The 13,210-nt window shown below is 35.3% G+C and overlaps 1 protein-coding gene, 1 pseudogene and 2 gene segments (V, D, J or C); 2 read left to right on the forward strand and 2 right to left on the reverse strand.

Moving 5' to 3' along the window:
* The first annotated feature begins 742 nt into the window (after positions 1 to 742).
* On the forward strand, positions 743 to 5,744 carry LOC121883371 (immunoglobulin lambda-1 light chain-like). The gene is made up of 4 exons (XM_042391580.1): positions 743 to 841; positions 933 to 1,260; positions 4,367 to 4,398; positions 5,205 to 5,744. The coding sequence occupies exons 1-4, from the start codon at positions 802 to 804 to the stop codon at positions 5,528 to 5,530; spliced, it is 726 nt and encodes a 241-aa protein (XP_042247514.1). The 5' UTR covers positions 743 to 801; the 3' UTR covers positions 5,531 to 5,744.
* On the forward strand, positions 2,246 to 2,878 carry LOC121883372. The segment is given in 2 exon segments: positions 2,246 to 2,363; positions 2,450 to 2,878. Coding segments are annotated over 2 exon segments (378 nt in total).
* Positions 5,745 to 7,947: 2,203 nt separating the features above from the next.
* LOC121884760 lies at positions 7,948 to 8,514 on the reverse strand. The segment is given in 2 exon segments: positions 7,948 to 8,322; positions 8,415 to 8,514. Coding segments are annotated over 2 exon segments (378 nt in total).
* Positions 8,515 to 9,275: 761 nt separating this feature from the next.
* On the reverse strand, positions 9,276 to 12,514 carry LOC121884237 (annotated as a pseudogene).
* Positions 12,515 to 13,210: the final 696 nt, after the last annotated feature.

The following is a 13,210-nucleotide window of genomic DNA, read 5'->3' on the forward strand; positions in this document are numbered from 1 at the left end:
AAAAAATGGTTTGTATTTATTTGTTCTCATGAAAAATTTAAAAACAGTTTTAATTGAACTGCAATAAGTGTAACCTTCACTAGATTTTATTTTTCTTCTGATGTTCATCTCACTGATATTTACAGTTAATCCAGAACACACAGATGACATTTAAGAATTTTATATTGTTATTGGGTTTAAATGTGCAATAAATGCATAAGAAGGAACAAACTTGATTAATATTTCTTTATTTTGTTTTAGTAATTTGCAACAATTGAGATGTTAGAAAACTCTGATAAACTATGTAGAAACTGAAACTGAGTTTTCATCCTTCGTCAGTGAAGCGTCACTTCTCTCCTCCTTCTCTTCTTAACCAGGATGCACCTGCAGGCCTCCTCTACTTATTTCAGAGGGAACTGTCTCTGACTGAAAACACACTTATGTTTTATTTATTGTCATTCAGTCAATCAAAGACAGTCAACCTCTAATCTGTTCATATACGCATGTGTGCAGTTTCAGAGCTCATATCCTGCAACAAATGTCTCTTTTTTACTTGTGAAAAACTTGTAAATTAGAGGATGATTTTTCATAAAAGTCTAACTAGAAAAATGTTTTAAAAATTTCCAAAACTTTCATGTGTGAATCTCATCATTTATGTAAAGATCAAACCAAAGCTCCTCCTCCTGTCAGTCACTCTCAGTTTCAGTGTTGTATTAAATTGCTCCTCCAGCACCTCCTCTCCTCATCCTCCAAACCCTCTGATCTGTCAGCAGTAAGCTCACTTTCCAAGTTACAAGGCCATTCTCAGCACACACTGACAACATGCTGGGGACCCTCTGCACTCTCATCACTGCTATAACATGTAAGGAGGCTGACTTACTGCAGCTTTGACCTCATGTTGGATTCATCAGTCTGTGTCTTTCTCTAACTCCGTGTCATCTTGTTGTTTCCAGGTGTGAGTGGTGTGACGGTGGTGACACAGAAGCCTCCTGTTGTGACGCTGCGGAAAGGAGAGACAGTCACCATGGACTGTAACCTGGGAACTGTTACTGATCAACGAGCTTGCTGGTATAAACAGATTCCAGGAGGAGTTCCTCAGTATGTTCTGTGTTTTTATCACAGCTGGAGCTCTGTAAAATATGGCTCTGGTTTCTCTTCTCCCAAATTCACATCTAATCATCAGTCAAAATCAGATTATCGACTGATCATTAACAATGTGGAGGAGGGAGACTCAGCAGTCTATTACTGTAAAACATGGGACACCTCTGTGAGTGAGTACGCATCACAGTGATTTACACCGTGACAAAAACCTCCTCACTGAATACACTCACTTCTGCTTTTGATGCTGTGAGAATGTTCACTAAATGTGAAACCATCTATTAACCAAAAGCTTGCTATATAAGGAACTAACTTAATATTTTCAAAGTATGTCTCTGCTTTATTCTACACAACAACAGTAAAAGTAATAGTTTACATGAATCCATCTTCTCACTACTACAAACATTCACCCCTGCAGTGTTGAAAGGAAGCTGTTACAATAACAGATTGTGGTTTAATCTTCACAAATAAAAGCATCTTTAGACTGAAACCATGTTTGTGATCACACAATAAAAAAATGCCCAAATATCTGTATTGAAGAAAATGATCCAACTACACCTTCAGTATAATGTGTTTGTTCATCTAGCGGAGCTTTAATGCACATAACTTGACAACCATCTTAGATTTTTATGCTTTAGGTTTTAAACCATTAGATTTATGATTTTCTTTGTTTTCAGGCTTAAGTTTGAAACAACTGAACTCAATCAAAAGGGTCATTTTTTTCTCAGACTAAACAAAATGGAGATATTATTATAAAAATGTATAGAACCACTTTTTTATCTACAACACTTTCTGTGACTTACCAATGATGAGTGACTGCGTCAATTCAAATATTTCTGTTTTGTCTAACATGTGAGATGTTTTATAGCAGTGGTTGATGATAGAGTGATCATCTCGTCTGCTTCTCTTGATGACAAATGACCATGTTGGCTTTTATTGTTATGAATAAGTGATGTGAGTATGGAGACACATGTCATCAAAACACCTTTATAATGAACAATAGATATATGATCAACAACAACAGCAGTAAAGCTTTTTGCCTTGAAATAATTTGTCAATGTGATATGAAACCACATATGTGATGTAGGAGATTCATGAATGAAAACAGTGTTGAGTGTTGAAACTCCTCCTCCACTTCTCCTCTCCTCAGTGTCTTTATAAGCTTCAGTCTCTCTTCTCCTCACACTCCAACCCTGCTCACCTCTCAGCTGGACAGTAAGGGACGTTTACACCACACACTGACAACATGCTGGGGACCCTCTGCACTCTCATCATAGCTCTAACTTGTAAGATATTCTTCTGATTCCTTTTATATTTCATATTTTCAGCTATAAACCTTTTAACTCATGTATTTTTCTGTGTTTGTTGACAGATGTTGATGCAGCGAAAGTTGTGACCCAGACGCCCGCTGTCCACACAGTTTCTACAGGACAAGAAGTTGTTCTCAACTGCAACATTCAGAGAGATGATGGATATTATGTCAACTGGTATAAACATGTTCCTGGTCAAGCTCCTCAGTATGTTCTGAGATTTTACCATTCTCACAGTTCACCCGAGTTTGGAACAGGATTCTCCTCAGACCGATTCAACTCTAGATCTTCATCAAAAATAGATTATCAGTTCATCATTAAGCGGGCAGAGGCAGGAGACACTGCAGTCTATCACTGTCACACATGGGACACCTCAGCTAAGGAGTACGTATCACAGTGATTTACTCTGTGACAAAAACCTCTTCACAAAGTACTTCTGCTTTTTGAGTGTCTCACACATCGACTAATGTTCTCTGTAGCTACATGAGACTTTAAAGATCAATACAAACCAGTTTCATCAATCTATTTTTAGAAAAAAACTCATTTCATATAAAAGTTCAGTTGAAGATTTATTGAAGAGATAATTAAGTTCAATGTTTGTTGTTTTCTCCTTTTCATTTGCAAGACAATGCAAAGACACTAATGAGTGGTGAAGAAATGTAAGAATGGAGATTTATTGTTAACTTTGGGGACACGTGATAAATATTCTAAATGGGAATAGCTTGCTAAGTGGACCTTTCGATTAGATCATTTGACACATACTTTAAAATCATCAACAAGTACAAACATTACACAATCAAAGTTAATGTGGATTAAGATTCACTATGCAATTTTGTGAGTAGATGACTTAGAGAACTGTGATAAAATGCAACAAGAGATAAATAGTTCTGTTCACACTATGCTTTGCTTATAATTGAACTCTAATTATGTGTTTGGAGTCCTGAGACCCCCAAAATATACTTAACATTGTTTTATCAGCTTAATACTTCATGGCTTTTATGAAAATTGCTGATATGATTTTGCACAGATGACATGTTTCAGGAGACAGCTACAGAAAATGATACATTTCTACTGTTTGTGGTCTTTGAGAACCCAGCTGTAAAACATGTTTAAATACAATGAATTTTCATCAGCTCTATCTGTGATTGATGTTGTCAACACTTTTCACAGCACTACTCCTCCCAAATCCAAAATAAGTCTTTATAGTCTGTTCATAAGAGGTCTAACAGGGAGTTCAACCTCTCTGTGGTCTAACTGACCCCAAACAGAAGTGATATCACTATGTGGGATCATATACAGCACATGTCTTTGTATGTGAATTACTTTTTGGCAAACAAAACATACTTTTCTACATGTTGGGTTTCAATGTGGTCATAAGAGAGAAAAATATTCATAGAACAAAAATGGTTGATTTAGCAGATAATATGAATATTGTTTACAAATACAGAACTGTGGGACCCCAAACAATGTCAACAATATACAAGAGTTAACACGGGACATAATAAATAGCCTGATGAGTCCAGATTGCATGAGCCATTTTTATTTTCTATATAATCATTTCTTTTTGATTATTTTAATTGCTTTGATTAAAATATGATTTTTGAAGATGACTTTTGGAGGAAGCAAGTTAAACACAGAATGATTTTTATATCACCCTGCACTCAATAATACCCATGTAAACTTTGCTGAATTGTGTGAGTGATGCCTTTATGAAAGAAAACATTTCCACCATCATCTCTCTTTATTCAATGATTATATTTGGACTTTTACTTTTCAACATGAAAACAAAATGATGCAACAGAAGATTCGGAATCAATCCTCAAGTCCAGCAGTGTTTTGGAATATAAACAGACTGATGAAGAGAATGAGATGTTGACAGTGAAAGTTGGTCTCAACAGGATGTTTCAGTTTCACTCCCCTCATTAGTGAGAGTCAGGAGGTTTTTGTACAGCCATGTGTACAAACTGAATCACTGTGGTATTCGGACAAGGCACCAAGCTGATCGTGACAAGTAAGTACTTTTAAATTGATCATAAAACAAGATAGATTTATTGTTTCTGTTGAATATTAAGAGAAAATAATCAATTTATGTGTGACTTGTTGTTGTACTTCTTTCGGTGAATAATAGATTCATCTTGTACTTTAGTTTAGATACTAAACTATGTGTTTGAAGGCAAATGAAATATCTGTAAACAATCACAATGTTTAAAATGTTTTCCACAAATATTCTTATGTTATTTTATGTTTGAGGCATTTTAAAGAGTTTTTCTTTTTTTTTTTTAATTTAAATATTCTGACGAGATTTAACCTTGTAAAGGCATTCTAGCCACAGGTTTGTAAGGTTATCTGTCAAAATGATTTTACATCATGATACTGATAGTAAATTACTGTGCTTGTGTTATTTAATTACTTATCTTCTAAAGTTTGATGTTGATTTTGAATTTATCTGAACTTTATATTGGCTGTTTAAAAATAAATATGTATTTTTCTTTGATGCTCAGACACCACTAAAGCAAAGTCACTACTGATATATTAGAACTTAATTTTTTTGACTGAAATTATTTCATTAGAATTCAAATACCATTTTGTGCTTGTGGATTTGTTTCCAATATGAAAAATTATACAGAGATAATGATTGAATTTCTGAGTTTGTGATTGATAAATGTTTTTGCCATTTAAAATGTTTAGTTTTTTTGCTTCATCAGCATGATTGTTATATATTGTCAAAACAATGAATGAATTAATATGTTACAGTACTGTTACTGTCATTATTTGTGTTACTGATTTGATGTATAATTGTCCTTCATGTATTTTCAGGCTCCAGCCTCTCTCCTCCTGTCCTGACAGTCTTCCCTCCGTCCAGTGCTGAGCTCCAGTCCAACAAAGCCACTCTGGTCTGTCTGTCCAGTCAGTCTGTGCCTTTTGCAGATGTGACCTGGTTGTCTGCTGGGAGTCCAGTGAGCAGTGGGATCTCTAGCAGCACTGCTGTTCAGCAACCAGACCAGACTTTCCAAATCAGCAGCTATCTGTCCATCCAGACTTCAGACTGGAACATGGACAAGGTTTACACATGTAAAGTGTCTGCGGGCTCCCAGACTTCAGAGAAGAACATCAACAAGTCAAAGTGTCCCACTGAAGAATAGTAGAGGACCAGAATGAGCATTTAAAATCTGTTTCTTTACTGTTTGTGCTGTTTAGTCATTACATGGTTTAGATGTTAGTAAAGATGTGTCTGCATGCTTGTAATAAATGTTGTGACAGTTAGGTGGAGGTGTTGTATCAGCTTTGCAATTGCTAAAATTGATTAAGTCTTATTCAATAAAAATTAAAAAAAAAATAAATATTTTGTCCAAAACATATTTGTGTTGATTTTTTTTCTTGCAAAATTAACCTCACCAGAGCTATTGATTGTAATGTTTATCTTATTAATAAAGTTAATTCAAGAGACATATATTGTATGATCGATATTTCTGGATTGTGGTTGAAATATCAAAAAAGTATACACTTAAATTAATAAAATTGTATCCTTATTGTGTGCAGAATTGATCGATATTTTTAATCAGGTTGAGTCTAAGATGTAAAAAGTCATATAAGATGAGTAGCAACTGAAACTTTGAGTTTTCATACTCAGTGAAGCATCGTCTCTCTCCTCCCCCTCTTTCTTCCCAGGATGCACCTGTTGGCCCTCGTTTCTTATTTATAGCTGCATGTAAATGAAGAGTTCAAACGTCAGCTCTCTGTAAAATCAGAAGAACCTGGTGGGACTGGGAACACACTGATGTTTTAACTATTATCATTTGATCAATCATAGACCTCCAATTTGTGTGAATTATGGACATGTTTGCAGAGTCAAAGCAGATATACTGCAATAGATATCTCTTGTTGACTTGTGAAAAATGTGGAAATTCAATGAAGATTAGTTTTAAACTCCAACTGAGCAAGCATAAATATCATCAAATATACTTTTATCCAAATATCTCATTCATACTGGACAAAGAAAAAGACACTTTTACAGTGCTACAGTCTTCAACAACAATCTTATCCATACAAATAGCGATGTAGTGATTATCTGCCTTTGAGTGTGACTTCTGTCATTTGATATGTTCATTAAATGGTAAATAATCTATCATTCTGTTTTGGGCCCAGAATTCAATTTGTTTATAAAATACTGTATACTTACCAAGATGTCCCATTATCAGCTGAGTTCCTCCTCAGCATGTTGCAGATAATATGTTAAAGACTGTTTTGTTTTTATTCCTATGTGAGAATGTAAATCTTTCTTCTGTTCAGGTGAAATCAGTAAATTAGGGAAAACCATATAATCAGCAGATATTTCATGGAAGTTATTTGTGTTGTGAGCCGGCACATGCACACCAGTGCTAAAAGTGTCTCAAGCCAAACCCAATCAGTCTGGTACATTTGAAAGGTGTGACTCAAAGTTTCTTCTGTGACTCATTCTTACATGTTTCCAAAGGATGGAAAAAAAGGTTCACATGTAGAGAGTGTGCATGGAAAAAAATCTACACCAGCAAGTTTAGTCACAACTTAATTATAGTTCAATATTACAAACAAAATGCAAAGAACACCATGAGGTGTTTTCACAAAGTCATTTTTAGCCACAAGGGGCAAAGGGGCCTAAAAATCATTAATTAATGAACATAGATTATTGCAATGTGAATTTGTAATGAATGAACTCAATGCTTCATATTTGTTTGATCTGTAGCTATTTGATTGATAATTATATAAATGAGAATCCTGTGCCTTTATATAATCTCACTACATCAGATTTGATTTGGGTTTTTTTTTTTTTCAAACAAAATGCTCTTTATTAAAACAATCAATGTAAAACACAGTAAAGTTAAATCATTTCCTCTAACTAAATAGGTGTGAACTGTAACAATATTCACTGGGACACAAATAACAATATGTTTTAATGTCAGAATTTGTCATTTCTAAATCTTGTAAGGCCAAACACTCATCATTAATAAACCACAAAAAGTGTTGCAGATAAAAAGCGGTTTTATACATTTTTGTAATAATCTTTCCATTTTGTTAAGTCTGAGAATAAATTACCCTTTTGATGGAGTTCAGTTTTTCAAAACTTAAGCCTGAAAACATAGAAAATCATAAATTTATTGATCTGAAACCTAAACCATAAAAATCTGTTGTCATATTATGTGCATTAAAGCTCCGCTAGACGTAACAAGCAGATTATACTGAAGTTGTAGTTAATGGTGTAGATAATTTTCTACAAAACAGATATTTGGGCATTTTTTTATTGTGTGATCACAAACATGGTTTCAGTCTAAAGCTGCTTTTATTTGTGAAGATTAAACCACAATCTGTTATTGTAACAGCTTCAACACTGCAGGGGTGAATGTTTGTAGTAGTGAAAAGATGGATTCATGTAAACTATTACTTTTACTTTTGTTGTGTAGAATAAAGTAGAGACATACTTTAGAAATATTTTCTCATGTAACATGGGTCAATTGGATACGGCTTTGGTTAATAGATGGTTTCACATTTAGTGAACGTTCTTACAGCATCAAAAGCAGAAGTGAGTGTATTCAGTGAGGAGGTTTTTGTCACGGTGTAAATCACTGTGATGCGTACTCACTCACAGAGGTGTCCCATGTTTTACAGTAATAGACTGCTGAGTCTCCCTCCTCCACATTGTTGATGATCAGTCGATAATCTGATTTTGACTGATGATTAGATGTGAATTTGGGAGAAGAGAAACCAGAACCATAGTTTGGAGAGCCCCAGCTGTGATGAAAACTCAGAACATACTGAGGAACTCCTCCTGGAATCTGTTTATACCAGCAAGCTCGTTCATTAGTAACAGTTCCCAGGTTACAGTCCATGGTGACTGTATCTCCTTTCCTCAGCGTCACAACAGGAGGCTTCTGTGTCACCACCGTCACACCACTCACACCTGGAAACAACAAGATGACATGGAGTCAAGAGAAACACACAGACTGATGAATCCAACATGAGGTCAGAGCTGCAGTAAGTCAGCCTCCTTACATGTTAGAGCAGTGATGAGAGTGCAGAGGGTCCCCAGCATGTTGTCAGTGTGTGCTGAGAATGGCCTTGTAACTTGGAAAGTGAGCTTACTGCTGACAGATCAGAGGGTTTGGAGGATGAGGAGAGGAGGTGCTGGAGGAGCAATTTAATACAACACTGAAACTGAGAGTGACTGACAGGAGGAGGAGCTGAATCTGTTTTGCTTTCATGCTGTATGTGTTACTTTGTCACCTTCCTAAGTATTCATGCATTCAAATTCATACAATTATTCAATCTTTGTATTCACATGCTTGAGGTGGAGTCTTTAAAAAATGGTTTGGCTTTATGTACATAATTCACACACATACAAGATAAACTGTGTAATTTGAAAATGATTAAAACATTTGTGTGTTTTCTATCAGCTACAGTTCCCTCTTATTTTACAGAGAGCTGACACTTGACCTCCTCATTTGCATGGAGCTATGAATAAGGAGAGGAGGCCTGCAGGTGCATCCTGGGAAGAAAGAGAGGGAGGAGGAGAGAAGTGATGCTTCACTGATGAAGGATGAAAACTCAGTTTCGGTTGCTACTCAATTTATCCGATTTTCTATCTCTACTATTACAATTGACTAAAAGAAAATAAATAATTATTCATCAAGTTTGCTACCTCTTATGCATTTATTACACATTTAAACCCAATAACAATACAGAATTCTTAAATTATATGAATATGATAATACATATTCAAGTAAGAATGAACTAGACATGTGTCTGTCATCTGTCAGTGAAATGAACATTGGAGGAAAAATAAAATCTAGTGAAGGTTTCAGTTAAATCATTATTGTTTTAAATCATATTTTCATGAAATACAAACTGTTTTTTAATCAGAATGCTTTTATTTAATTAAACAGGTCTTGAAAAATGTAACAACTGCAAAGCTGATACAACACCTCCACCTAACTGTCACAACATTTATTACAAGCATGCAGACACATCTTTTCTAACATCTAAACCTTGTTATGAGCAAACAGCACAAACAGTAAAGAAACAGATTTTAAATGCTCATTCTGGTCCTCTACTATTCTTCAGCGGGACACTTTGACTTGTTGATGTTCTTCTCTGAAGTCTGGGAGCCCGCAGACACTTTACATGTGTAAACCTTGTCCATGTTCCAGTCTGATGTCTGGATGGACAGATAGCTGCTGATTTGGAAAGTCTGGTCTGGTTGCTGAACAGCGGTGCTGCTAGAGATCCCACTGCTCACTGGACTCCCAGCAGACAACCAGGTCACATCTGCAAAAGGCACAGACTGACTGGACAGACAGACCAGAGTGGCTTTGTTGGACTGGAGCTCAGCACTGGACGGAGGGAAGACTGTCAGGACAGGAGGAGAGAGGCTGGAGCCTGAAAATACATGAAGGACAATTAAACAAAACTGGCATTAAAGTCATAGAAAATAGAAAAGTCAAACTAAGCAGTTTGACACAGTATTGGATGAGGGGAAAATTTATGTTCATAATTAATTGAATAATCTCAAGATGTAAAATGTTTTAAATCAGACGAATCTAGAAATCATCACTAACAACAAGAGCAGAGTTCATTTTCAAAAACTTTAGAAATGAAACATTTCATCACAAACTTCACCCATACAAAGATTACTTCTGGAAAATGATGATTTAACCATAGAAATGATATCCCTCAACAGTACTTCAATGTCAAGTAATGTCATCAATCATTGTGTAAAGTTACATCAGATAAGACGACCATCTCACCAAATAATATATTTTCAAAAGGGCTAAATGCACAATTATTTCTCTATTTTATTGTCCAAAAATACATTTCAATTAAATCATATTTTATCTTTAAAGTTTTACCAGATTAATATTCATATCTTTGTCATTAACTATTGATAGTAACAGTGATAATGTTCATTTCTACTGACAAATGATGGAATAAGTTGTAATGTTAAAAGTTCTCAAAACAAATGTTCATTCAAAACTTAAAATAGTAAATGAGTTGGTTCACATCTCTTTAAATTACAAAATAATCAAAAAACTTTAGAGAATTGTATAGAAAACATTTCAAAAATTGTAATCAGCTGTTCATCTGTTCTTTGTCTTTTAAAGACACAGCTTGGTTCTATATCAAAGCTGAAAAACTGCAATCAATACATTTTCACTTAAAACCCGTTAAAAGTAACAATTAAATCATATACATTCCACTAATATCCATCAGAAATGGGAAATATTTCTTGTTTTATGATCAGTTTAAAAGTACTTACTTGTCACGCTCAGCTTGGTGCCTTGTCCGAATACCACAGTGATTCAGTTTGTACACATGGCTGTACAAAAACCTCCTGACTCTCACTAATGAAGGGAGTGAAACTGAAACATCCTGTTGAGACCAACTTTCACTGTCAACATCTCATTCTCTTCATCAGTCTGTTTATATTCCAAAACACATCTAGACTTGAGGATTGATTTTATATTATCTGTTACCTTTTACTTTCATGGTTGTGTTGAAAGTCCAAATATCATCATGTTGCAATTTTATGAGAATTTAAAATAAGTGAATGTTTGTTTCCATGAGTAACTGCAATTTTGTATCAGATTCATTTTGGATTTCATGGTGATTTAAGTTATTTAGACAATGTATATATATATATATATATATATATGTGTGTGTGTGTGTGTGTGTGTGTGTGTGTGTGTGTGTGTGTGTGTGTGTGTGTGTGTGTATATATATATATATATACACATACATATATATATTAATGCTGCTAAGTGGAGTGGACTGCTGCCGAACTAAGATTTGTTGTATTTTAATATGCAATGACAATAAAGCATCTATCTATCTATCTAGATTTTCAATACAGTAAACTATCTTCAAATACATAAATAACGTTAAACCAAATCTACAATAATTTATCATAGAAAAAAAACATGTTTTTAAAGGTTTTTAGGTGTTATGACTATGCAGTGTGTTTATTGCCCTTTTCTCAAGTTTTCTCTCTGTGGTGTGTTAAATATTGGACTGTTTTCATGAATAGCATATATGATCTGTTGTCCGGTGTTTGTATCATTACTATTTTATCATTGTGCTGAAGAAATTACCATTCATGTAATCTCAATGTGCTGTTGATGGATTTGGTTGCTGACTGTAAATGGTGAGTGGATGAACTGAACTTATATAGCACACTTCTATCTTCACATCCAAAGAAATGTCATTTTTTTTCCTCATTCACTCACATACACACTCACACACCAATGGCGGCAGATTTGCCATGCAAGGCGTTGCCATCAGCAGTAACTTGGGGTTCAGTGTTTTACTCAAGGACATGTCAACACATGGACAGGAAGAACCAGGGATTGAACCGCCAACCCTATGTGGACTACTGGTGCTTTTCTTTTTTTAAATTATTTAAGCAGATTTGAAAAGCATACATAAATGTATAGTTAAAGGGATCATAGTAAGAATCGACAAGGAGTATTTACATGTTTGAAAGGAAGAATTGTGCATTGTGTTATACAGATAATTGCTTCAGTTATTATCTTAGAGAATCAAAAAGCAGAAGTGTTTAGTGAGGAGGTTTTTGTCACAGTGTAAATCACTGTGATACGACCTGATTCACAGAGCCATCCCATGTGTTACAATAGTAGACTGCTGAGTCTCCCTCCTCCACGTTGTTGATGATCAGTCGATAATCTGATTTTGACTGATGGTTAGATGTGAATTTGGGAGAAGAGAAACCAGAGCCATAGCTTGGAGAGCTCCAGCTGTGATAAAAACACAGAACATACTGAGGAACTCCTCCTGGAATCTGTTTATACCAGCAAGCTCGATTATTAATAACAGTTCCCAGGTTACAGTCCATGGTGACTGTCTCTCCTTTCCTCAGCGTCACAACAGGAGGCTTCTGTGTCACCACCGTCACACCACTCACACCTGGAAACAACAAGATGACACGGAGTCAAGAGAAACACACAGACTGATGAATCCAACATGAGGTCAAAGCTGCAGTAAGTCAGCCTCCTTACATGTTAGAGCAGTGATGAGAGTGCAGAGGGTCCCCAGCATGTTGTCAATGTGTACTGAGAATGGCCTTGTAACTTGGAAAGTGAGCTTACTGCTGACAGATGAGGGGGTTTGGAGGATGAGGAGAGGAGGTGCTGGAGGAGCAATTTAATACAACACTGAAACTGAGAGTGACTGACAGGAGGAGGAGCTGGATCTGTTTTGCTTTCATGCTGTATGTGTTACTTTGTCACCTTCCTAAGTATTCATGCATTCAAATATATACAGTTATTCAATCTTTGTATTCACATGCTTGAGATGGAGTCTTTAAAAAATGGTTTGGCTTTATGTACATAATTCACACACATACAAGATAAACTGTGTAATTTGAAAATGATTAAAACATTTGTGTGTTTTCTATCAGCTACAGTTCCCTCTTATTTTACAGAGAGCTGACACTTGACCTCCTCATTTGCATGGAGCTATGAATAAGGAGAGGAGGCCTGCAGGTGCATCCTGGGAAGAAAGAGAGGGAGGAGGAGAGAAGTGATGCTTCACTGATGAAGGATGAAAACTCAGTTTCAGTTGCTACTCAATTTATCCGATTTTCTATCTCTACTATTACAAATGACTAAAAGAAAATAAAGAATTATTCATCAAGTTTGCTACCTCTTATGCATTTATTGCACATTTAAACACAATAACAATATAGAATTCTTAAATTATATGAATATGATAATACATATTCAAGTAAGAATGAACTAGACATGTGTCTGTCATCTGTCAGTGAAATGAACATTGGA

The sequence above is a fragment of the Thunnus maccoyii genome, chromosome 18 (assembly GCF_910596095.1).
Source record: "Thunnus maccoyii chromosome 18, fThuMac1.1, whole genome shotgun sequence".
Classification (NCBI taxonomy): Eukaryota; Metazoa; Chordata; class Actinopteri; order Scombriformes; family Scombridae; genus Thunnus; species Thunnus maccoyii.

Bases quoted from the DNA above. Each gene is read 5' to 3' on its own strand.
- LOC121883371 (XM_042391580.1), top strand. From the start codon at position 802: ATGCTGGGGACCCTCTGCACTCTCATCACTGCTATAACAT. The intron at 842-932 runs GTAAGGAGGCTG...TGTTGTTTCCAG, and splicing joins TCTCATCACTGCTATAACAT to GTGTGAGTGGTGTGACGGTG. The intron at 1,261-4,366 runs ATCACAGTGATT...AATCACTGTGGT, and splicing joins ACCTCTGTGAGTGAGTACGC to ATTCGGACAAGGCACCAAGC.